This window comes from Mya arenaria, chromosome 7, assembly GCF_026914265.1.
Source record: "Mya arenaria isolate MELC-2E11 chromosome 7, ASM2691426v1".
NCBI classification, from domain to species: domain Eukaryota; kingdom Metazoa; phylum Mollusca; class Bivalvia; order Myida; family Myidae; genus Mya; species Mya arenaria.
In genome coordinates, this window is record NC_069128.1 from 67,847,629 (window position 1) to 67,872,163 (window position 24,535).

Below are 24,535 nucleotides of genomic sequence, written 5' to 3' on the forward strand. Positions count from 1 at the left end.
ATGAGCTGCGCCATGTGGAAATATGTCTTGGAAAGTTGACATCATTCCATGTAATGATGTCATAAAGATGAGCAGAAGACATTACTTACTATGCAGTAAAAGTTCTTACTTTAACAGTAAAGATATATTTTTTTGAGAAAATAATCAAAGTGAGCTCTTTTATGTCATGTTTCTAAAGTAAGTCTTAAACACATCTATTTTACATGTATAAATAATAAACAGGAATTTTCTGTTCATAAAGTCTGCAATTAACATATGAAAAAATGAGGAGTTGTGTACACACTAATTCCTCCCTATGTACTGTGTAACTCAAGAAAAACAATCCATAATTCTCGTAAATTTCTAGAATTCCCTTACTTATCTCGCTGTACAAAAATGAATGAGGAGTTGCAAACAAGCAGGGCCATTAAACATTTGCTATTTAAACTGTACCGCAACAGCAATTTAAAGACAGTGATACTCATTAATGGAATAGGCACTTAGACAGCTACATGTTCTGAGAAATGGAAACTAAATTCTCCAGAGATAATTTATAGATTTATTTGAAATAAAGAACATGTAACAGTGTTTGTGTTAAACTTGTTACTTATCCCTGATTTAACACAATCATTACCTTCAAAATGGTGATAAAATAAAAAAATAAATATACCTAATAAAACACTGTTTACTATCACATCTCTACCCCCGCCCCTTCTTACATATTTAAGCAGCTTTTACCAAAGTAAAGAATTAAAGGTCCACAAGGGCACTAATAAACCATGAACCAGGAGAATCCAGTTTACTAATTTGATTTTAAATCACCCAAAAGGCTTTCTACACATAATGGTTCCTTAATTTAAATCAAGTCTCCAAAAGTGTCACAGTTGTGATTTCATTGAAAGACTTGAGATAAGTTTTTTTTAAAAATGACGAAAGGAAAGCTTAAACGCAGAAGTCTGGCTAGGTATACGAGCCTGGAAATAATTACGCAAAAGCTCACTATGCTGCTAAGGAGTCTTATATAATTCCCGGCGCCAGTTCAGCTTGAGATGTTGATTCCACACGGCTGGAAAACTGGCCCGGTGCACCCAAGCTTCACCATCGGCAGTATCTGCAAGAGGAGGGTGTAAATCTGGGAAAACGCATTTATAATCAATTTGCGAAAGTTCTTATCCGTCATAAGTAGTGAACATGTATGTGGCTTATAGAACATCTGAAATTAAGTTTTAATAGTGAAGGAGACAAAGTTCGGTCTGTGAACTTAACCTGGATTTTGATGCTGAAATTGTAAGTTTTGTTCAAATGAAGTATAAACTTAAAGTGAGTACAGAGATATCTTGAAGTCCAGATTTATCGCTTACCTGAAGTTCGTAGGGCTACAATTGAGAGCTTTGCTGTAAATTGCAGGAACTGTCATCATGAGCCTTTTGTCTGTGAGGGGAATGGTGGCTTAGGTGATTGGTGGTACCACTCTGCATTTCTTATCCACACACAACACAGTGTATCTGAAAATGACAGAGAATGGCCATGCACTTATGAAAGCTATGCTAGAAATACGCCGTTATGAGTGTATCAGATGACGTTTCCACACAGAAATTGTGAGGCCTCCATAATACAGCAGTACTGACATCAATGACGAAAACATATATATCTGTCATGGAGCTATGCTGATTCTGTGGCGTCAAAACCACTGCAACTGGGCAATTCACTAGACACATCTTTTCAGAAAAAAGAAACAACCAATACTGGGTAGCCTTTGTCACCCAGTGAACACCCAGAGCATCTAGTTACTTTGAGGATCTATTTACTTAGAAGTAGCCTCATTAAGATCTCAAATTAAAAAAAAAGCTTTCAAATACTGAACGAAGTGCAACTTTGAGGCGGGCTGCGAGCAAATATTTTCAAGGGCAGAAATCTCGCAGAAGTTTGAAACTCTCTCACATTCAAGGCAGAGTGTCTGATCACAGTTATTCATTTACACAAACTCACAATCAATCAATCAATCAATCAATCAATGCACACCCACCTGGAAAGGTACGACATCCTGTGGAAGAGATGAATCTTGCAGTCTGGTAGACGGTTGCTGACTTAACTGTATTGTCCCAAGCAGCAACTGCAATTAGATAAACATGTTGATGCTCGCACTAAAACAAAGCTTAGTATTGAGTAAAATTAAACATTCAGCCTGTTGGCTGGGGTAACATATCTAAATCCCCAAATGGATGATCTGATTCCAGCCAACAGATCAGCGAAACACGAATTGTATTGCGTGTCCAGGGGTGGGGGGGGGGGTCCCAAGGATATCTTGACACAACTTACCATAGCCGCCTTGCGTTTTTGTTCACAAAGCCGGCACTCACAGTTCATTCTCAGTTTGCATGTTGTGTACTGAAAAGTTCCAGCTTTCCATGACACTCGCAATAAACCTATCCATGAATTAAAACAAATCAACAAATAACTACCAGTCAATATTGCAGTCAAACTGGATAAAATATCAGAAAAATGTGTCCTGTTCCAAAAAGTGTGTTTTGAAGTTGCAGACAATAGTCCAAAGACCAAGAATTTAAGTGTTCAGACAGGGGCAGGCAAATCTTAAAAAAAATGTCGAAATTTTAAAACCTAAATAAAACTAAAATTATACAAACCTTATATGAATCATGTGTAAACTTGAAAATACATACAAGAATACAATGTACACATAATCAAATGCTACCTGAGAGAATCATTCTTTTCAAGAACTACTTGAAGGGGTACTGCGACCCGCAAGCATTTCGTTGTGGGCCGACACCTTTAAACCTCTTTCCCGCACATTAATTAAACACGTCTTATGTTTTGTCAGTGCCGGTTTTGATGACCAGTATAAATCCAAAAGCAGTTTTTCTGCCAATATTTACCCAAATGATTTGAATGATGCTTAACAAGAAAGTGCAGTGTACACAATCAAATAAAGTATTTAGTGTTCCAGAAATAATGAGCAATCTGAAATCTGACCCCTTACATTCCTTAAATATTCACAAAGTGTTAAGTTCTAATTCAAGCAACAAAAATCACATTCAAGCAGAATAATTTCAAGCAAAAATGAACAAGAAAATAGAAACCAACTGAAATTTATTGTATTTTCAAATGTTTCATCCGTGTTTGTTTGTTATCTTTTTATTATTCAAATGGTAAAAAATGGTGCAAATGTGAGAAAGTGAGAATATCTGAAGAAAAAAACCCTGATATGTTAATAGAAATATTGATGAAATCACTGACATTATGTTTACTTAGCAACTAAAGCAACAGACCAACCAGACCTACCAGTATGCTAATCTATATTTAACTGCTAAATTTTAAAAACCAAAACAATACAGATAAGATCGGTGGTGCAGTTGTTTACATTGTGTGATTAAAATGCATATATTTTTGTTGGTGATTAGTTTAAATCCAACTGAACCAATCTCTTATCAATATAAACTTTTGTTTTCAGAAGATCAGCAATAATGTTTTTTCTTTAATTGTCTCAATGAAAAATGTAATGTTCAAGTTCATAAGCGCTGTTTTATCTGAGAATTTCCCTGTGTGTGAACCGCTTACTATGTCCAAGTTATCCAAGCTGGATCTAAGACATTACTACAATATGGGCAATTTGCTCTGCCATTTTATATAGATAATTGTGTATTTCAAAGGTATTCTTTTGGTACATTGAACTCACGACAATATTTGAACTCCTGACGTCCAGCACCGCTGTCAGATTATCTAATCCAACCACTTTGCCATTGCATGCTCTTTACTGAACGAAAGATAAATGAATACAATTTTGAACAGTATTTTTGTGGTCACAGATAGCAACCTTTTAACCCCACTTAAACCTGTCTTCCCTATTTGGCAAACAGAGATTTTTTAGAAAATTTGTTATCTGATGATCCTGTAAATTTTGTGTGGATAGACTAAATACTGTTCGAATTTAGCAAATCAAAACGAACATTTTGGGTTTATTCAGTGTAGACTCTAAAATATCAATTTTGATTTATAAGTATGTAGGTTTGTTCAAAAGCTCAGTACAGTTTACTTTTCTTGTTATGTTATCCAATTTCTGTGAATAAATATTACTAAACTCGACTATAAAATACTGTAGAGGGGCGTGTCGTAAAGTGAGTAAAAAAATCCAAATAATGCAACAGTCAATTGCAGCATGGGCCCCCAAGGTCCTGCTAATAGCGGGAACTTTGACTTTCGGTCCAGCCAATCCCAGGTAAAATTCCCGCTCTGCACAGACAAACTGCTGGTAAAAGCCCCGTCAAATGAATTATGGTCTTTTCGTAACCTTTCCATTTCGTAACCGCTCATTGTTGGTCATTTCGTAACCATTGTGTTAGTCAATTCGTAACCGTTAAGAATTCGAATGGTCATATCGTAACCGTTGACTCCTATATGAGGAATTAATTTAATACCATTTGAGTTTACAAAATAAGTTTACTGTAAGTATAAAACATAAAAATTTGAAGTTAAATCTAGTAGTTGCATTCCTTCTTTATTCCTAATAGTGTAGTGCGATTTGCCAATAAACTCTGAAACTATGACAAATAGTAACATTCAAACTAGCTATTTTTTATGTTGCGACGGAAATATTTTAAATAGGCTGAGTATTAAAAGTAATATTGTTTTAATTCATAGATGTTTTACCATTGAGAGGAATTGTGACCTTAAGCCAATATTTTTAAATATATAGACCATATAACTTTTGACTTTCATTTTTCTTAAATTGCATAGAAGTGTTGTAAAATGTAGTGAGTTTGCCGAATGAGAGTATGCGCTTTTTATATGCTTATTGTATTAAAAATGTGCCGATATGATTAATTTTGTATCTTGTTTTTGGAAATTAATAATTTTAGGCTGTTTTTTGTCGGTTTCGGATATAAAGTGTGCAGAATGGAATATGGATCAATTGAGAAAAGAACAGAACAAAATTTTGTTCATTTTAAACAATTCAAACAAATATAGTCAATGAAATAGGTTAAGAATGACCCTTGATCATTTATGTAAACGCAATTTTACTCAAAAATACATCGCGATCAGTCTTAAATTATTGTTTATAAGTAAGCAAAATGTAAAAAAATAATTAACATATTTAGGTAGTATAACGAATCATTTCTAATTTACCATGATATATATATATATCTAATTACTATTAAGTAACGTAAATTATTGGCTTGTTATTAGCGAGAATTTGAGTAATGTCTCCCAATTGGTGTCTTGGTTGCTGTGCCATATACATCCAGGTTCGAACAATACACTTAAAGAGGTGCTAAGTGTACTATTTATCACCTTGTTAAATGGAGGTTACCATATGACCAATTGATTTCTTGACGGTTACGAATTGACTAACAGAATGGTTACGAAATAACCAAGATTCAGCGGTTACGAAATGGTAAGGTTACGAAATGACCAGATCCCCGTCAAATGCTCCTGGGGACATCCTAGGTTAGGCCCTTTCCCCGTTTTCGGCGCAAAAACAATAACACCGCATTTACTCAGCACTGCCGGTCCACCTGGACGGTAAAAACATGGCCCATTTCCCCTGCTATCCCCGGTACAAACAAGACCTGGGGGCCATGGTTACAATTGACTGGTGCATAACTGTGGCAGAATAAGGGGAATATTTTCTTGTTGCATTTATTATCAAATATGAGAATTTAAGACACATGCAAAAAGCCACAATACGAATGGGTGATAGTGTTCGTTCTGTTCTGTTATTCATAGGTGATAAGAATGACTAATGACATGACATTGACAAACAAAATGTAAGGCATTTGTATCCTTTCGTCTTTTATTTATTAAAATCTGAGATGTTAAGGGAGCAAATCCCTTTTTAGATTGGAACATACCAAATAATAATAAGCGACGATGTAGTGGTAAACCAAGTTTGCTAGAAATCAATCGAGTTTCTCCAAAATACAAGCCAAAATTATACCAGATGTTGATTCTAGTGATTTAGTTTCGGATAGACAAAATCCGGATAACTCATTTGCTTTTCATCCAAAGGGTGGACGATTTATACTACTGTCCAAAAGTCATAAAAATAAACGAAAAAACGTTGAATATGTATTTTTAAACACTTACCAAGTTACCATTCTCTTTCCGTAAGAGATGTACGCCATACTGGTTAACTTTTAAATTTCTGTATACTGGAAAATTTGGATGCTGATGGTACACGATATATCGAATTTCTTAATTCTGTTTTTTTATAAAATGAAACTTCGGGATAGTGTACAATAGGCTTTAAATAAAGTAAAACAAATAAAAAATGCTTAGTATATAGCTATTTTGACCAAAATTATGATTTTTTCCCTGGTCGCTTTATATAATAGAGCTCTATTTTTATGGATACACAAATAAACTCACACAAAAGTTTAAGAATATTTTTTTTTAATATTAAAAGAGAATAAGATCATTTAAAACAATGAAATGATCTCGTAAATAAACATTCGAGCTTATCAACTTACTGTCAATGGACATTTTTATTGACATTTGATACAACAAATCTGGACTTAAAATATTAAGGAGACCAATTTTTGTCGCCTTAATCCAGCGGTCCCCATAATGCCTAGATTAATATATATACGGGCACCTTAATATCTGTAGTAGATAAAATAGCAAATAAGTAAATTACTTTTTGAGAATGGATTTTTAGTTCAATTGTGTCTATAAATGCAGATGATGAGTAAAAATGAAAGAAAAAATAAAACTAGACAAAATAGAAAAAGTAGTGAAAACGAAAACAGTAGCAGGAAAATACACACACTAAGAGAGGCCCGTCCGGTGCTTTGGACTTTACAGTTAGCGATATACTAAACAGGACTAATTCGGTGATTTGTTGGGAGGATGTATGAGCAAATAGTGAACATTAATATTTGAGAACACTGTATAAGGATTAACTGAGGTTAACCGACAGGCGGCGGAAGGCGGCGACGGACTTACCAACGTGGACTTGATGAACGGTTTAGAAAACGTAAGTGGTAGGCTAGAGACTGAATAGAAAAAGGTGGGGGCTGTCGAGACTATTGAGAAGAGAACGGATAACTATGATACAGATAATAAGAAATTATGGATGGCCCTGACAGAGAGGATGCAGGTGATAGAGACCGTGAGAAATACCCTACGTAATGATGCATCTCATCTACAATCACAATCCATGAGGAACAATCTTTTTTCACGTCATTCGGAACTCCTCGGCCATTTTATCGAAAACAACCTCGGATGTATGCCGGTACATCAGTTGAAGTAGTTCGAACATTTTTTGAATTATATCATTAACTAAATGAAGTGTTTTAGAGTTGTATTTATTGATCTTAGTTTAAATTGATTGCCAGTGAAGTGAATTATTGTAAACAAAATTAAGATTCCCACAAGTAAGATCATAAGTTTAACTGCTTAATAAAATTACTACGCGATCTACTTGCAGCGGACTTAAACGTGCCACTTTTTGAGTATGTAAACCGTTCAAATACATCCGAGGTGTTTTCGATAGAATGGCCGAGGAGCTCCGAATGTTTTCACGTGAGTCCCTGGTGGTAACGCAAATGATAACGAAACGCCCGAAAAGATAGAGCAGCATCTTCTGGTCGCTTTCTCGTCCATTAAATGAGAGAGGATCCACCGCTCTCTAGGAGTACTGGTAGTAGGCAAAGTTAGAAACTTTGTAGCTAAATGTACATACTTTAAGGGTATGGAAATGATACGTGAGTACTTGATGGCAAATTATTTCGCGTTTCAAGCAGTTTCCTCAAGATGTGCGCCAGAACAGGCGATGCGGCATGAAAGGAGAGCGTACCTGGCTTACGACACCCTTTACATCGATGAAACCGCAGTGAGGGCCTGGGGATGTTGTTGAGATATCCATCCCGTCATGGAACGTACACGGATAAACAGATTGTAAAGCGAACTGTTCGCTAATATCGCTATTTAGACAGACAGACAGAACTGTTTATTGAAGTATAAGTTAGGCCACACGTTCTTTAATATTGACGAGCATATCTATATATATATGCAGCCTATACACGGGGTATTGATTCACCTGTAAATAATACTTTAAATGTAAACCTTTTTGAAATATAAGATAATGACATTACTTATTTTTCTGTATATAGTTAAGTGAACATTTCTGGTGTCTTAAATAGTAGAATCGGTAATAAATATTAACAATGTATATGACGATGCTGATTATGATCCTGACCACGCTTCTTTTAGGGCCTCTTAAGAAAACGTACATAAACACCATAGGATTAAACTGCTTCATCTTTGTAAAGCTTCATGCATGAGTATTATAAATGGTAGATCAGGTGATACCTATAATTTAACTTTTTATTCACATAACGGTTCTTCTGTCATTGATTACTTATAGAGTCATAAATGCATTTTTTCATCGATATATAAGTTTACTATTGGCCATTTTAATGATTAGAGTGATAATACTCAAATTCATTTTCCTTGTTTTGTGATATTGTCTCATCCATTCGCATTCAAATAAGATTTTGTAAATATTTTTGTGTTATACAAAATAACAGTATTTACAATATAATTATAAGTATAATTTGTTCTTTTACTGGTTATAGCATCTGGAACCAATCCTACTCCAATTTATCATTTAATATAGACTGGTAATTTAATATTAATAATAACACAAACATTAAAAATATCCATTTAATTTAAATCCGTTATCTCTGACTACCATATTCTTCAATTTCAAAGAAACTCATCTTTAAATGTTGTATTCTTTGGTAGACAACTGTACTAAATTTCTGTTATCCGCTAACTTATCTGATTATCCATCGTGTACTGAACTGTATCTTCTGTCTCGCATTGATAATAATCCTTGTTTAAACGGATTGCACACTTAGATATCTCTGGAATTCAAATTTACACTTTTCGTATTTTTGTATCTATTGTATACACATGACACGTATTATTTGCTGTGTTTTTGAATAATCTTTTCTTTAACACGTGTGTAAACATTCTGAATGTAAACACACAATGTATCCCTAAGCAATACTTACGAAAAGAAGGTCGAAGATAACTGATTAATAACCAAAAATTTATATGAAAGAATAGATCATACACTATACGACTTTTTAATTTATTGTTTGTTTTAGAAAACATATTTAAGATCAGTAAGGCACAACTTCAATGCCGACAAAATAAGCTATCGAGTCCTGTAATAGTCTAACGAACTTTCGCTTTCGATTTCAAATTTAGACTATAGTGAATGGGACGTAATTCGAAAGTTATCAAATTCTATAAATACTGTTGTCAATAATAAGATACATATTTACTCGTTTGAAGTTTAAAGGGGCAACAGGACTATATTAACCTCCAGGTGGCGCTGGGGCAAGCTTTTGTATAAGTTTATGCATGTTTCACTTCAGGGACACCTTTTCAAAATTAAGTAATGCCTACAAAAGGTTTAGACATGAAACTTTGCAAGCATGTAGAATGAAGGTTATTCCAATGAAAAATCCTTAATTTATTTTTGAAAGATTTCTAGAAACATGACTTTGAGAAAAAAATCTAACTGTCAGATTGAAAATTTGAATTTGTCGGGGGAGTGGCTAATTGGTGTTCTAGGGGTTATGAACTCTCTGTTGAAAACATTACCACGTGCTGGTGTTTTCTTTTCTAACTGCTTGCTTGAACCAGACGATATGCCTCACTTTCAAATACTGTAGTAACAAAAGTGAACAAACCTTGACAAGTTTTTATTCCACATGTTTTAAGCATATCCAGAAATTATTGATAGATATCACCAGCTTCATATGCAACATTTTCATTTTAATTGCTTTTCCATGATATTAACACTTTTCGTTTTTAATAATTATGGTGAATCTTTCCCAGGTTTAAATATATTTAATAACACTGTTTTCATATTTGTCTTTTTTTTTTTTTTATAAACCTCATTGCTTCAATGATATTTACTCCTTCACTTCTCTATCAAAACCTTTGTCATCATTACAAATGTATATATCCCAGCTATGTAATATGAATATTTCCTATTGTTCTTCAGTCATGTACCTATAAACTAAACATCTCTTTTTTCTGATTATTTTGTTCCATATTTTGAGGTTTCTTATTTTGCCCAAAGTAGTAATTTAAACATAAGGCAGTACCTAGTTCCATGACTTGCAAATGTTCATGTATAAGTGGGTTTGAGTTCCCTCCTTGTTGACTCAAATGTGCATTTGATTTCCAGTTATCGATACACAAACCAGATTCCAGCCAGTGTCCAGCCAGTGACATTTAATTGTCAATTATAGGTGTCAACACTATCTGAATTATGTTATGGCAGACTAAACTGTATCCGGGCTGAACTCGTTTACAATAAAGTTAATTTGTACTAGGGTTGTGGATGCATTTAATAAAGCATTATTAAAGTTTGTTGACAATATAATTAGTTTTGGATTCCAAACTTTGAATAAACCTTGCTATTATGGACTGAAATGAGAATGTAGATTCTAAACATTTGAGAGGGATGTCCCATACAGAAAAAAGATCTAGTCGAACTTACAAAATGTCAAAATGAACAGAAAAACAATAATTTCAAAGAAAACATCTGGAAAAGTTGGCTTGGTCATCTTTATTTCATTTAGTAGATAATAGTGTGGGGAAATACATCGTCTGCTCTGATCAGCTCTGTTTGTTTACATTTCTCTAGGGTGTGCTAAACATAGAACACTGAGTTTAACAGACAGGTACAGAGCTGAGGGATTTTATGATAAGCCACTCCCCATTCACTCGCTGCCGAGGCAGCGAATGTTGCCCCTTTAATTAATTAATTTATTATCTATGATATGTGTATCAAACGTAATAGATGCAGTTGCTATTTATTTATTTATTTTATACTAACATACTTGTTTATAGTCTACATGTTCGCTGTCAAGTTGTATTTATATACGTAAGCCATTGTATTCTATGAATATGATCATGGGTCATGTTGGCCTATTTCAAATGTATATTGTGCGTTATATTTTCTTGAATGAACCTTCTTCTTCTTCATCCAGTTATGAGACAAACACCGAATTTAAATATAAATAGATTAACTCCTTTCAGGATCAATTTCGTTTAGGGAGTATTACATAATTACCTGCCTTCACTGATATTATTCAGAATATAAATTGTTCACATATCAATTAAAATAACTACATACTTTTTTACAACTATCATCCGCAGTATAATAATGAAATAATGCACGGCATTTATAGCAATAGGCGTTACGTACTTTTAGTGAAAATAGTGAATAGGACTATACTGCGTTTATGAACAAAAATATTACAAAGACATAATTCGTTAGATGAAGAAACGCACATTTCAGTTGAAAATAACAAAAGTGAAAGTTTAAAAAGAAACTAACCAAAATATTTTCAATTAGAAAATACAGTTCACTGTCATTCAATTAATTTGGAATATTTTAAGTATTTTTTGAAAACCTTAGTAACAGTATGTTTGGCAGTTATAGGGATAAATTTAGGACGATTTTGTTTAAGTCAGGACTTTCATGAAGTCACAGTTGGACCAACATATCATGGTTAATGGAGTGCATACTGCAATTAAGCATTAAAAACGTAATAACGTTTGCTGGTAGTGACTGTATTTTAATTTAATACATTACTAAATGTGTTAATATATTATCTAGCCACTTATGTGATATTTTTAATTGTACGTAGTTTCAGATTTCCTTCCATGATGCTTATAACTGCTGAGGAATAACACTTGTTAGTTGTTTCTGATGAATATATACCAGGATTCTAAATAAGCGCATCAAGTCATTTTATTAGAATAACGCAACTATTTCGTAAAGGTTGTTTTACTGCTGTTACTATTTATATTCTAATGTTTATCGTGCAAAAATATGTAAATGAAAATAAAAGAATATATGGCCTTAATGTCAACTTGCTGAAAGTTTTGATAGTATTTATCGCAATGCATTGTGGTTAAAATTGTACAAATCAGGTAAACAAGGCAAATAACTAAGAATAGTCAAACATATGTATGAAAATATCAAATATTGAGTAGAACCATGTATATCTTTCTCTAAATACTTCAGTTATGCTGTCTGCTTGTGCCAAGGGGAGGTCATGTCCCCGATATTGTTCACCCTTTTCGTTGAGGTCTTAGAATTATATTGCAGGATAACAATATTTCTTGTCTAAATATGGATGATGTTGTGTTTATTATGATGTGATGTGCAGATGGTATGGCCATTTGCGAAAAATAATCTGAAGAAATTAAAACTCATTTAAACAACTTCTATGTATATTGTTATGGATGGGGTCTAAAAGTCAAAACATCAAAGACTAAAACAGTGTTTTTAGTAGACGGGCTAGAATACACCAAGATTAGACTTGGACCTTTAATGGCCATTCTACTGAAGTAATCGATAATTTTAACTATTAGTAACACTTAAATTAGTAATACTTGTTTTACATTTAGCGATGAGCATAAAGTGGGCAATACCCTTAAGGCTATGAAGGATATATTATATAAATGTAATAGGTACATTAGAAATGTAAAAAAATACTTGTTGTTGCAATTCACAATACTAATAACGGTAGTCTATTTATGACCAAGCTTTTCATGACTGTTATAAGGGATATACAACTGTTTTTTTATGCTAAACAAAACTGTTAAATAATGATGGTTTAGCAAATGCATTTAATAACCCCAAAACTGTACATGCTAATACATTTATAAACGAATATAAGTGTAGAATTATAGATACCTTTCAAAAATTCATATATTGAAATACTAATAATAGTTCTATTTTTGATTTGCATAAAACTTTCGTTGATTATGAAACATATTTAAATTTAGCTCCAAAGAGTTTACGTTTATACTCCGTTAAATTGAGTGTTTCTGTACACGTTATAGTATAGCTTGATACTAAAGTAAGTGTTATTTTTGAAAGTCGGTACATAGAGGACGAAGAACGCTGCATATGATTTTGTCGATGTTAAAACTTATATTAAACGATTTTACAATGTAAATCAATTTGTATTCAAATACCACCAATTACTGACATCACGTGATAAAAAGAAGTTATGAATATATTTAAGAAGCATTTGAAACGCGCAACTCAATCATTAATAATACAATGCAACCTGGATGTGTCTTCATTCATAATTGTTACTGATTGCGCTGTAGTTACATTAAACTGTTTTCGTTTTTTTATTTTGCAGAAGTTGTTGTCGTTCAAAAATTAGCCATTGACTACGACGTATACCACTACACGCGAGAACGCATAAACCCAATTATTCAGCAAATCCTTGGAGAGACAAAACCTTCTGCTTTATGCTCCAATCAAATATTGCTGATCACTGCTGCGTATGATAAAGAACTGGTCAATACCTTCGATTCAGCACAGAAATGCACGAAGGAAATTGAAGCCTTAGAGAACGTACAAGTTGGATCAGAACAGGTTGTGGTTCTAATTGGAAATGATCAGGAAAATAAACTGATGAGTTGTAAATCAATCCTTGCAAAGTCACCAGAAGCATCCGTTTGCTTACTGACACATGCCGTACGGAAATCAAACATTGGGCTGACCAATGGTAAGTAATGTACATTTGTGTGAAAAATAATCAATGTTTAAATTTGCAGTAAACAAAATTATTTTCTGTATATATTATCACCTTTGGTATTAACTTTGTTTTTTTTTTGCTAAAAGTCAACAAAAAATAATAAAACCGTATATTCTATACCACGGATGAAAACGGGTCGATATAAGGTAATGTAGTTCCTCCCATTTTCTAACATTAAAATTTGAAATCAAGTGCTGACAGTAATTTATAAAAATTCATTACGCGTCAAGCTAACAACAAAAGGATTAAACGACCGATGGCAAGAAAACATGCTGAACATCGATTTGTTTTTGAATGCATTACAGTAATTCTAAGATTTGTCAAAGTTGTGAGGAAACATATTGTGAGCATGCGCTAACCTAACCCTTTATCACTTGCTTGAAATATTATTGTACTATTTTCCATTCTTATTTAACCTTCATTTTACATTCAATGATTGGGATACACTTTCTTATATTATTTCATTATTAAACTTAAAATAGAGCATATAAGAAATAACTCATGGTCCGTGAAATAAAACACATATATTATTTTAATTTTAAGTGGACTGAGGCTAGAAATATAGCCCCGTTTTATTGTGTCGGTCTCTCATTGCGTTTAAAATTTTCTACGTTAAGGCAATAAGCGAAAACAATTATATATGTGTCAATAAGAAGTATCTTTACAAACCCAACAATACTTTAACAGAAATTATAGAAGTCACAGAATACGGAATTGAACTGCATGCTGGTTGTGATCTATGGCCAGATCAAATTCCTAGATTGGTTGATGACTTGCTGGAATATTACGCATTTGAACAACTTGCGAAGGTAGCGGAAGATTTTATCAAAGCTGGTATGTACACTGTATTTGTTGGAAGACTTCACGTATATTGCGTAGTAGGGCTATCTACATAATACCTAAATCGGGCGATTATGATGGTTGTTTCAAAATTAAATGATTGTTTGCCGTTAATTTCTAGGATGTTTATGGTAATATTTGGAAAACAAAAATGTTTTTCAACGTATTGTTGTCCAGAATAGTTTTTTATTTGAATGAATTGTTTTAAACGTATAGTTTTATACTGATTGGAAGAAAGGCTATGTACATTTATGCTAAGTAATAATTGCCGGAACGATGGTGTGCGATACTGTTGTCTTCTGATGTGGGAGAAAGCGGAATGACCTGAAATATCCAACATGTCTGGTGAATGCAAATCAATATTGTTACGCCCTGGCCGGGAATCGAACCCGGGCAATATGCGATAGAAGTACATGCGCTTACACTGCGCTGAAAGGAGTGTAATTGTTAATGTCATGAACCATTAGTACGGTGCACGCCATTTAACACAACATTTTTAATTTGTTCACAAGTCCAAACTGTGTTCACGCTGATGAATTTAACTCCATTTTCAATGGAAATTCTCCGTCTTTTTTAACGTTTTCTTTGATATTAGAATAACACTGTATTTGGCTTATATTGCAAACGCTGATTGAGTTCATCTTGTCATAGAGTATGAGAAATACAACTTTATATAACTTATCAAATAAGATGGAATGACGCAGTCAATGTATTCAACAGTTACCCATTAAATTGATATTACACTTGCTTTAATCGATTGTAGATAAAGCATCGACAAAGGTCATCGGAGAAATGCAAGCCCTTTACAAGAAGTCCCAAGTTTCAATGCCAAAGTGGTTGCAACCAATGAGTCAGGATGTATCCGAGGTAAAACCACAACAATGTGAATCACTGAACGACTTAACTTAGTGGTTACCTCACATTTGGTAAAATAAAAAAAGTTAACAATTATTATTATTACATAATTATTCTAATATTCATCATTAATGTCTGAGCTGACTTTATATAAGTTAAAATACAATAATGAAGAGAACAAATGCATTAGGCGTATATTTGCAAATACATTTCGGGAAGGAAATCCTTCCGTAACAAGGTATTTCCAAAAGTCATTCAGAAATAATCAATGATGCCTTATGAACAGCTAATAAATATCTGGCAAACTCCCATTTACTGCTACATGTTAGAGTACAGAGTCCAATCATGATTTCGGGGTTGAAGTTGGACTTGGGATACATTATGTCATCTTATTCTGTTTAAACTACAGATTGAAAAGAAAGTGTCTGCCTTGCCGCACATTCTGCAATTTGACTTCTCGAAGGAACCGTTGAAGATTAAGATGCTTAGTGAAAACGAATCAAAACAGAATGACGTAGTTCAAGGCCTGGAGCAGATAGGACTATCGGAGGGACAGTATACAATTGAGCTGGTAGACATCAAACCACTAGGACCAGACAACTTCAAGAGCGGTGACGGTATTAAGGTTCGCGGATCAACTCGGAAAGGGACACTTGGAGCTTTTGCAAAGTTTGAAACGAAGAAAACAAATGAGTCGAGTATGGTTGCAGTAACCTCTAAACACATCCTGCATGTTCCCGATTCTGAAAGGAATGAAATTATAGTCAACAATGAAAAGGTGGGTAATTTGATGGAAGTCACAGAAGAAGCTCAAGCTTTCCATGATATGGCCATAGCGCATGTAACCGCGTCCAGCACAAAATGCGACACATTATTTCGCACCAGGAATGGCCGACGCGTTACTGCTGAAATATGCAAATCAAGCCAAAAAGAACTTCAACACGAATTAGTACATCTATGGAGCCAGCGTTCATCACCAGCAATCGCAAAGATATCAAGCTCAAACACAGGAATGTCGTATGAAGATGACTATTTTTTCATTGAAACGGAAAGCACGGACGAATTCACGCACCCTTTGCCAGGTGATAGTGGTGCAATGGTATTGATAGAAAGACATCCGCGCCAATCCAAACATATGTATGCAATTGGTACGTTAGTTGGTGAAATCTTGCCAAGAAAGAAGACAGACGAATCAACCGATTCAGGAAAAGAGGAACATCCGACAAACGAACAGCAATTGATCCCACGAAAAGAATTTCTTGTTACGTCACTGAAAAAGGGCTTTGATCATCTTTCAAACCAACACGATGGCAGTCTGACGCTTTTTTCGGAACCAGAGTTTGATTAAGAAGATCTCTGAAATATTTATTGAAAATCCAGATAATTCAGCGAGCATTGGCTCTTAATTTCACTTCGATAACATGACACCTACTTTTAATACTGGCCGAATGATTTTCCAAAAATCGTTATACATTAAATTAAAATCATTTACCAAAAAGTAATGCTTAAAGAGGCTTCTCATTGTAACATACTAGTAGTTTATATAAACGCATATTATCGTATATAGGTTTGTTTTCGTGCATGTAGATAATATAATTCAAATATTTGGTATGTGTGTGGCGTTGATTTGAATCTCAGCAATAATGCGTGGTATATTTTGGAGGATTTTCTTCTTCACCTTTTTATCATTTTTATTTGCTTTACCTGATATGTTCCTGAGATTTGGATTGACATTGGAGTCGTACGTTCATGATAGATTGTCTTTTTTACATTGACATTCGAGCTGTAGTATATTTTCATAAAATAGGAACTGAGAAAATGTTTTGATGAACAGGAACTCACCTCGGATTAAATCTAAAAATAGGCAAGGCAATTTTATATAAAGAACAACAACCGTTGGTAACGCCTAAAAGGCGAAGTTTCTAAACTTATTGTATCGATATCATATTGTTGTTTGAAAATGCGTCAGCCTGTGTAGATATCATGCATCATCGTTACATAGCAACTAATCAGTTTTAACTGTCCTCACCCATTATTGTTTATTTATTTTTGTTTATTTATCTTAAATAACTGTGAGAATGCATTGAATATGTGAGAAAATCAATATTAGTATAGCTGGCTCTCCGATTTATTTATATTTTCCGAAGACAAAGACGATACAACCAATCAAAGTATAAATCATTGTTGCAGGAATATGTGTTGCCTGAATATGGAGAAGCATAATGTGTTAAATTGTATGAATAGTCGTATCGCATTGGGACATATTCAATGGTAAGTAAGACAAGTTAAAATTTAGTCCTATGAAGTCCATTTTTTCAGCAATCAGTTGTTAATCCCATGCATACCGTATGTAGCAAGTACATGTTGTATAGTGTCTGTAATCTCTAACTCAACTTTAACTAATAACAGGACAAATATGATATTAAGTGGTACATTAAATTTATGAGATATCATTTCTAAAATACACAATATTTATTTTTTTAATATAACAAGCTGTTTTATTGTTGAAAGCTTCGTTTAATTTACGCGGTTGAATTTTAAGTCGGGCAATGCCTACTAGCTACAATATTAATTATCCACACTAATGTACAAGATTAATGATGTTTTTTTTTCTCATTTATTTTTCAAATAGAGTATATATTAACAGTTTTGAATGCTCAATATACACACCAATCATATGCATTTTGATAGGATATTCATGTATTTAAAACACAATAACGCTCACACACATACTACTACATTTGCACACCGAAGCGCAAGCAACACAAACAAACACCTATTAATAACAAAAGCACGTATGTATACATACTCGCACTCATACACATGCAATAACACGGTCGTATGATGTTTATACGATCGATGTACCCTCTACTTGCTCATGTGTTCAAAAAGAAGAGTTAAGATATTTAAATGTTTATATATTATTTAAGTCTTACGATTCGTTTTGTTTTTATAGGGCTTATTGTGTATTGTTGTAAGTTCAAGTATTTCCCATTTATATTGTTGATTTCAAACTGATCGTTGTTCAACGCTATATGTTCGTTTTTAATCCTTTATTTCAAATACATCAAATATATATCAAAGGATAGTGTTCTATAACTATACTACTGAGGGTTTTAAGTGTAATATTGGGACAAGGCAGGGAGATTTATATTCTCCAATTTTATTTAATCTTTTTATCAATGATCTATGTCAATATCTTAAAGATAGTTGTAACCAGGGTGTTTTTATCACGGACAATATTCCTGATATACACTGTTTACTGTACGCAGATGATGTGGCAAATTGTGCTGATACTGCCATAAACCTTCAACGACAATTAAACGCTATCTCCAAATTTTGTAATGAATATGGGATGCAGATTAATCTGAAAAAAACTGAAATTATTGTATTTAGAAACGGAGGCCCATTACGCCAGTATGAAAATTGGACACTTAATGGTAACATCGTCAGAATTACATCGATGTACAAATATATGGGTTTATTGTTTACTCCAACATTATCTTGGTCTGCAGCGAAATCCAAATTAGCAGCTCAGGCAAGGAAAGCCATTTTTTCAATTAAAAACTATCAGTTGTCATTTGGTACGTTTAATCATAATGAATTTTTTAAACTTTTTGATACAATGGTCTCCCCGATACTGACATTTGGCTCAGAAATTTGGGGATTCAAGGAATGTAATGAGATTGAAAAAGTACAGCTTTTCTTTTGTAAATATTTTCTCGGAGTTAAGAGTTCTGTAAATAATTGTGTGGCTTTAGGTGAATGTGGTAGATTACCAATGTTCACTATTTATGTCTCGAAATGTGTAAAATATTGGTGCAAAGTATTACAAATGCCTGAAAATAGATTCCCTAGAAATTCATATATTATGATAAAAAATCTGGATAGTTTAGGTAGGCGTACTTGGGCAACTTATATAAAAGAAATATTGTTTACATATGGCTTTGGGTATGCTTGGATTGCCCAAGATGTGGGAGATATAAATATATTTATGTGTCATTTTAAAATAAGAATTGCTGATTGTTGTAGACAAACATGGCTTGGTGATGTAAATAATTCCTCACGTTGTGATACTTATAAATGCTTTAAGTCTTTATTGAATGTTGAAAGATACCTTAATATCAGTTTACCGTTTCCTGTACGAAAATCATTGGCAAGATTTAAAACATCTAGTCATAAACTTCATATTGAAATTGGTCGATTTTTTTGTATTGATAGAAATGATCGCTTTTGTACTTATTGTTTATTGGATAAAGACATACTTGTTATTGAAGATGAATACCATGTGTTTTTTAAGTGTTCAAGATTTAATGACATCCGGGAAAATTATTTGTTCTCTTGGTATCGTGGAAATACTGACATTTTTCATTTCTATAATATGATGACATCGGAAAATGTTACCCATATTAAATCCATTGCTCTTTACATTCATAAACTCATGTTAGCTATAGATAACACTTAACTTGTTAACCAAGAGACACAACTCTTATTTAGTACATATATGCATTTTGTTATATTTGATTTGCATTGTAACATGTATTATGGGCTGGAGGCCTTTCATTGAAATAAACTTTCGTTCGTTACTTGATTGAATGTATGTAAACTATAATGAAATGATAGAAAAGCTGATGTTGTTGTTGTATTTAGGTTTTTCACATTTCCTAAAAAGGCTTATCGGTTACCTATATTTGCATTAATATTTGTTGAAGTTATGAAAATGTTTATTTTGTTTTCATTGTTGTGTTTCATAACACTCCCTGTATATCTACATTAACACTTCATTACTTAACGATGGTTGTTGCTTATCAATTTAACATTATTTCTGTAGAAAATTCAATGGCATTTCACATCGATATCGCGTGTGGGCGCAATAATACTGATGGGCGGGGCATATTTACTACGGAACTATTTTTTTCAATGAAATCGTAGTAAAATTATTGGCAACATGCAATCTGTTAAAGCTGTTAAAACAGAATAAGCAACAATGATTAGATTGATTTTAATGTAGATGATTTTATGATGGATGGAACAGTTGAAGAAACATTTAAATTACAATGATGACGACTTATTTCGGAATTTGAAATTGACATTTCCAAGAAAGAGCTCAGTTCAACACTTAGTCTTTTCGCGTCCACTGGCTTTCATTTCGCGTAAGTGCACGTTAACCCACCCACAGCCACAGAGACGCCTCATCCTCATTGAATGTTTACTTCCACAAAAAATGACAATGCACTTGTTGATGTGTCAAACACCGTATTCCAATATAATTCATACACCAACTGATTCTTAAAAATAACACTCAACAAGTAAATTGACAGGAACTTCTCTCCAATTTGAAAACTCGATCGTGACTTAACAAACGCTAGTATCGGGTATTATTGCGAGATATAATGAGAACTTTGTAGGTGGCAATATTTTTGTTGTTTTCTTGTTATTGTTAATTTTTCATAACACATGTTGTATTTTTCTAGTTGTAATGCTGTTATATACGTATCTATAATATACTATATAGAAAATAAACATATAAATAAGGAACTATTTTATCTGCACATTCATTGTTGTATAAAATCAGGTTACGATAGCTGTTCTAATTTACCCACTGTTGCGAACAACGAGAGAAAGAAAAAAGAGAAAATGCTCTTAGTAATCTACTAGTAATTATTTTAGCAGAAATGTAGATTTAAATAAATGTAAATATAAGTATTAAAAATCGACATGTTGCTTTTTATTTGGGTATGGTCCTCTCCTTTTGAACAGCCCCTTTGCATACCATACCCCAATATAATGCAACATGTCGAATTTAAATCTTTAAATAAATGTTCAATATATTCATTACCTCAATCACAGAATGTACATAGTTTACACTCGACGAGGTTAAACTTAAAAAAGTAACTTTGTAGTAAATGCTACGTAATGTAGTAACAATTATACACGCACTCATACACAAGCATACACACACACTCGCATAATTTTATTACGATCAATGTCCCCTATACTAGGTCATGTATATAAAAAGTTCAAATATATTAATGTTTGTATACGATTGTTCTTTTCTTTTTTTATATGGAAAGTTGTGTATTGTATTGTTAAGTTATGTTGTAAGTTCAAGTGTTTCCCATTTTTAATGTTGGTTTCAAAATCGTTGTTTAACGCTATATGTTCTTCAATTTTAATCCAGAATTTCAAATCCATCAAATATGAATCACAACCTAGTTTGCAATAACTTTACTTGATTGAATGTATGTAAAATTTAGTTAAATGATAGGAAAGTGTTTGTCTTTATATTTTGTTCTGGCTTTTCATCCCAGACTAATTTGAAAATATCCTTTTTAACAGTTTCAATAACGGGTTTGCTTGGATTCACCAACACTGTAAATGGGTATACTACCTTTGGTAGCGCATACGTTTTTACAACTGTTTGTTTACCTATCAAAGTTAGTTCACTATGTTTTCCATTTGGTTAATGTCTGATGTAGTTCGTTTAGCTTTTTGTTGGTATTCTGTTGATTGTTTGATGTTTATTATTGTACAATGTGATTTTTATTTCATGTCTAAAGCTATGATTCTACCTTCTATATTTTTTATGGCTATATTAGCTTTTGGATTTATAAGAATTGAAACTTCCTTACTGTTTGTACTATTTCCACTGATAAAACAAGATCCATTCCAAATTTGTTTCGATTAATGATTAAGATTGATCTTGCAAATAATAAAAGAGACCATGACAATTCATATAAGAAAAATATACAGTACAACTTATGTAATTTATTATGCACATATTCCTATAAACATTGCATGACATCTTAATAATGTAGAAAACCTAAGAATATGCTCCCGTTGTGACAAAACATATCATTGGAGATAACTATCATAACCATTTACCATATTCGGCCTGAGACCACAGTAATTTTTACTATATGTTTCATATAGACACTTACCTGGCTGTTCACTTTAAAACAATCCCAATTGAAGAACAAGCCACTGGCTGCTGTAGAACAATCCAATACACAACATTTAATCACAAGAAAACATAGGGTTGACCAATGCGTTGTCTCACAAAATTGAGTAGTTATACATGACCCTGAGGTCAAGACGTAATAAGGCTTCAAACAATCAATTCACATTGTTCCACAGGCAACGATGTTTCCATTTTTTACACTGACAACTATCAATTTTGCGATACAGTGTCAAATTATGTTAAGCTCTATGCAATAAATCCACCTGTTTCATCTCTTTCATTCAACTTTATTAAACTATTGATACTTGAGCACAAGCACTCTTTTTTCTGTATTCACATCCGGATCTATGGTTAACGGGGGCAGATAACTGTGGTCTTGAGCCATCACAGAAACAAAATCATATGCCATAATTAAGTGCTTAAAGGATTGACACTAACGGGAGTTAACTGCCGATGCATTAAAAGACAACAGTGTATCAGATTGTCTTTTTTTAACAATAACTTTGAACTCGTAACATGGAGCATCATGTATTTGTTTATGTTTTAGTTATACAAACATATCATGTATACATCTGTAACATCCTAATAAACTGTGTGACTTGATACGTTACAAAATAGCGCTTTCCTTGTTTTGTTTCATGAGCGTTTATGCGGTTCAAACCCTGCACATCAGAGAAATGCTCCCTTGAAAATTTGCACGATCGAATTTTAAACGCCAAAAAAAAGAAACAATCATTTCATAAACATGTTTTTACATATTACTATGCAAGTTGTGCAGAAACAAAACCATACATGCGAAATTAAGGATAAAAAATTGTAAAACAGTCTGTGAAAAATTACGATATAACTCGATATTTTAGACGTTGTTAGTCAAAGGTAAAAATGATATCGCATTTGTCCAATCATAGTGCAGCAGTTAAATGTGCCATGACGTCATAATGACGTGCAGTCAATGCTTGCTATATGAGATTGTCTTTGAAAAGTCAAGAAAATATATGTAATGAATAAAATAAAAGCACACACCTAACATAGTTTAGGAAAATAATTATAGTAGATCTGCGCATTTATTCCGATTCTGATTCCGTATAAACACAAAAGGAAACACGAGCAAAGCTATATAAAGATTATAAAGTGATTGATGTGCATAGATCGTGGATACACTCTTACTGTAAGTTCCGAAATAATGTTACTCTCATCATGAAAAATCTAATATAACCAAGCAAATCAAACAATTACTCACATCAATCAAGAAGACTTATTTGCATATGTTGAGGGGGACATGCACTTTATGTGATTTCCAGACTACAAACTCTTATATTTCGGAACGAAGCAAGAAGGTCTTAAACCATGTGCTTTGAACTTTGAACGCGTGTTTGCCACCAGGCTCTTTCAATCGTGATTAACCGAACATTTCTAAATGGTAGCATACACAACAAATTCCGTTTTATTAATTTTGACACTTACAAAAAACATCTGCTCCTTAAACAAAGAACGAACGGAGCTACGGGTACAAACTCTCCCTTAAAGCGTGAAAGACATTCCGCAATTAAATTTTAGTCTTTATCAGCTTAGTTTCAAAATGTTTTAACAAACAATCAATGATCCAGAGACCAATTATTAAACTTGGTTTTATCCCGGACATATGCAGAATACTCACAAAGTAAAATTTGCAATTTATACTTAATGAGTACCTTATCGTATCATTTCAATTACCACTCAAAGCAACATGGAAAAGGATTGTTAATAACTACTAGAACTTAACTGCTGGGAAAATCGCACCGCAAATGACTGTGACTTTATATTGTTTCGAATTCTCCACCCTGTAGTCTCGCCTTCTATAATATACTCTGTTTCAAGAAAAAGTGCATTCAGGGAGACTCTTAGAATAATAGCAAAATAATTGTGTAGATCAGCTGTGCTGGCGACAAGAACTTGCATTAAATGCGACAGGATATACCAGGAAGAACTGACACATGTTCTGTGTGAATGCAAAGCTACACTACACTTTACCTGGTGCTTAAAAGTTCTAGGGGCTCCAATCGAGCCACTACTGAAATTATGTTTTAAATTTATTACACGCTGATTAAACATATACTTTTACTAACTTTTCCTAAGTAAAATCCAAGCTCTACAATGTTCTGTTTCGTCTAGGCAGGAACGACCATGTAACATAGTGACATTATTCAATAAAACTGCTACGCAATTTATTGTTTATTCTTATTAATTAATCCATGTTCATGTAATCCTTCTAACGTAAACAATAGTATGCATGCCATAACTCGCTGCTGCA

General features: G+C 33.2%; 1 protein-coding gene across 2 annotated transcripts in view; it reads left to right on the forward strand.

The window, feature by feature from the left end:
• LOC128240408 (uncharacterized) overlaps positions 1 to 22,865 on the forward strand; it is a 105,886-nt gene extending 83,021 nt beyond the window's left edge. For both annotated transcript variants that reach the window (XM_052957045.1, XM_052957046.1), the window contains exons 4-7: positions 13,188 to 13,559; positions 14,277 to 14,423; positions 15,193 to 15,296; positions 15,694 to 22,865. In XM_052957045.1, the coding sequence (XP_052813005.1) occupies positions 13,188 to 13,559; positions 14,277 to 14,423; positions 15,193 to 15,296; positions 15,694 to 16,632 (1,562 nt within the window). In that variant the 3' untranslated portion in view covers positions 16,633 to 22,865. The remainder of the gene's footprint in view (positions 1 to 13,187; positions 13,560 to 14,276; positions 14,424 to 15,192; positions 15,297 to 15,693) is intronic.
• Positions 22,866 to 24,535: the final 1,670 nt, after the last annotated feature.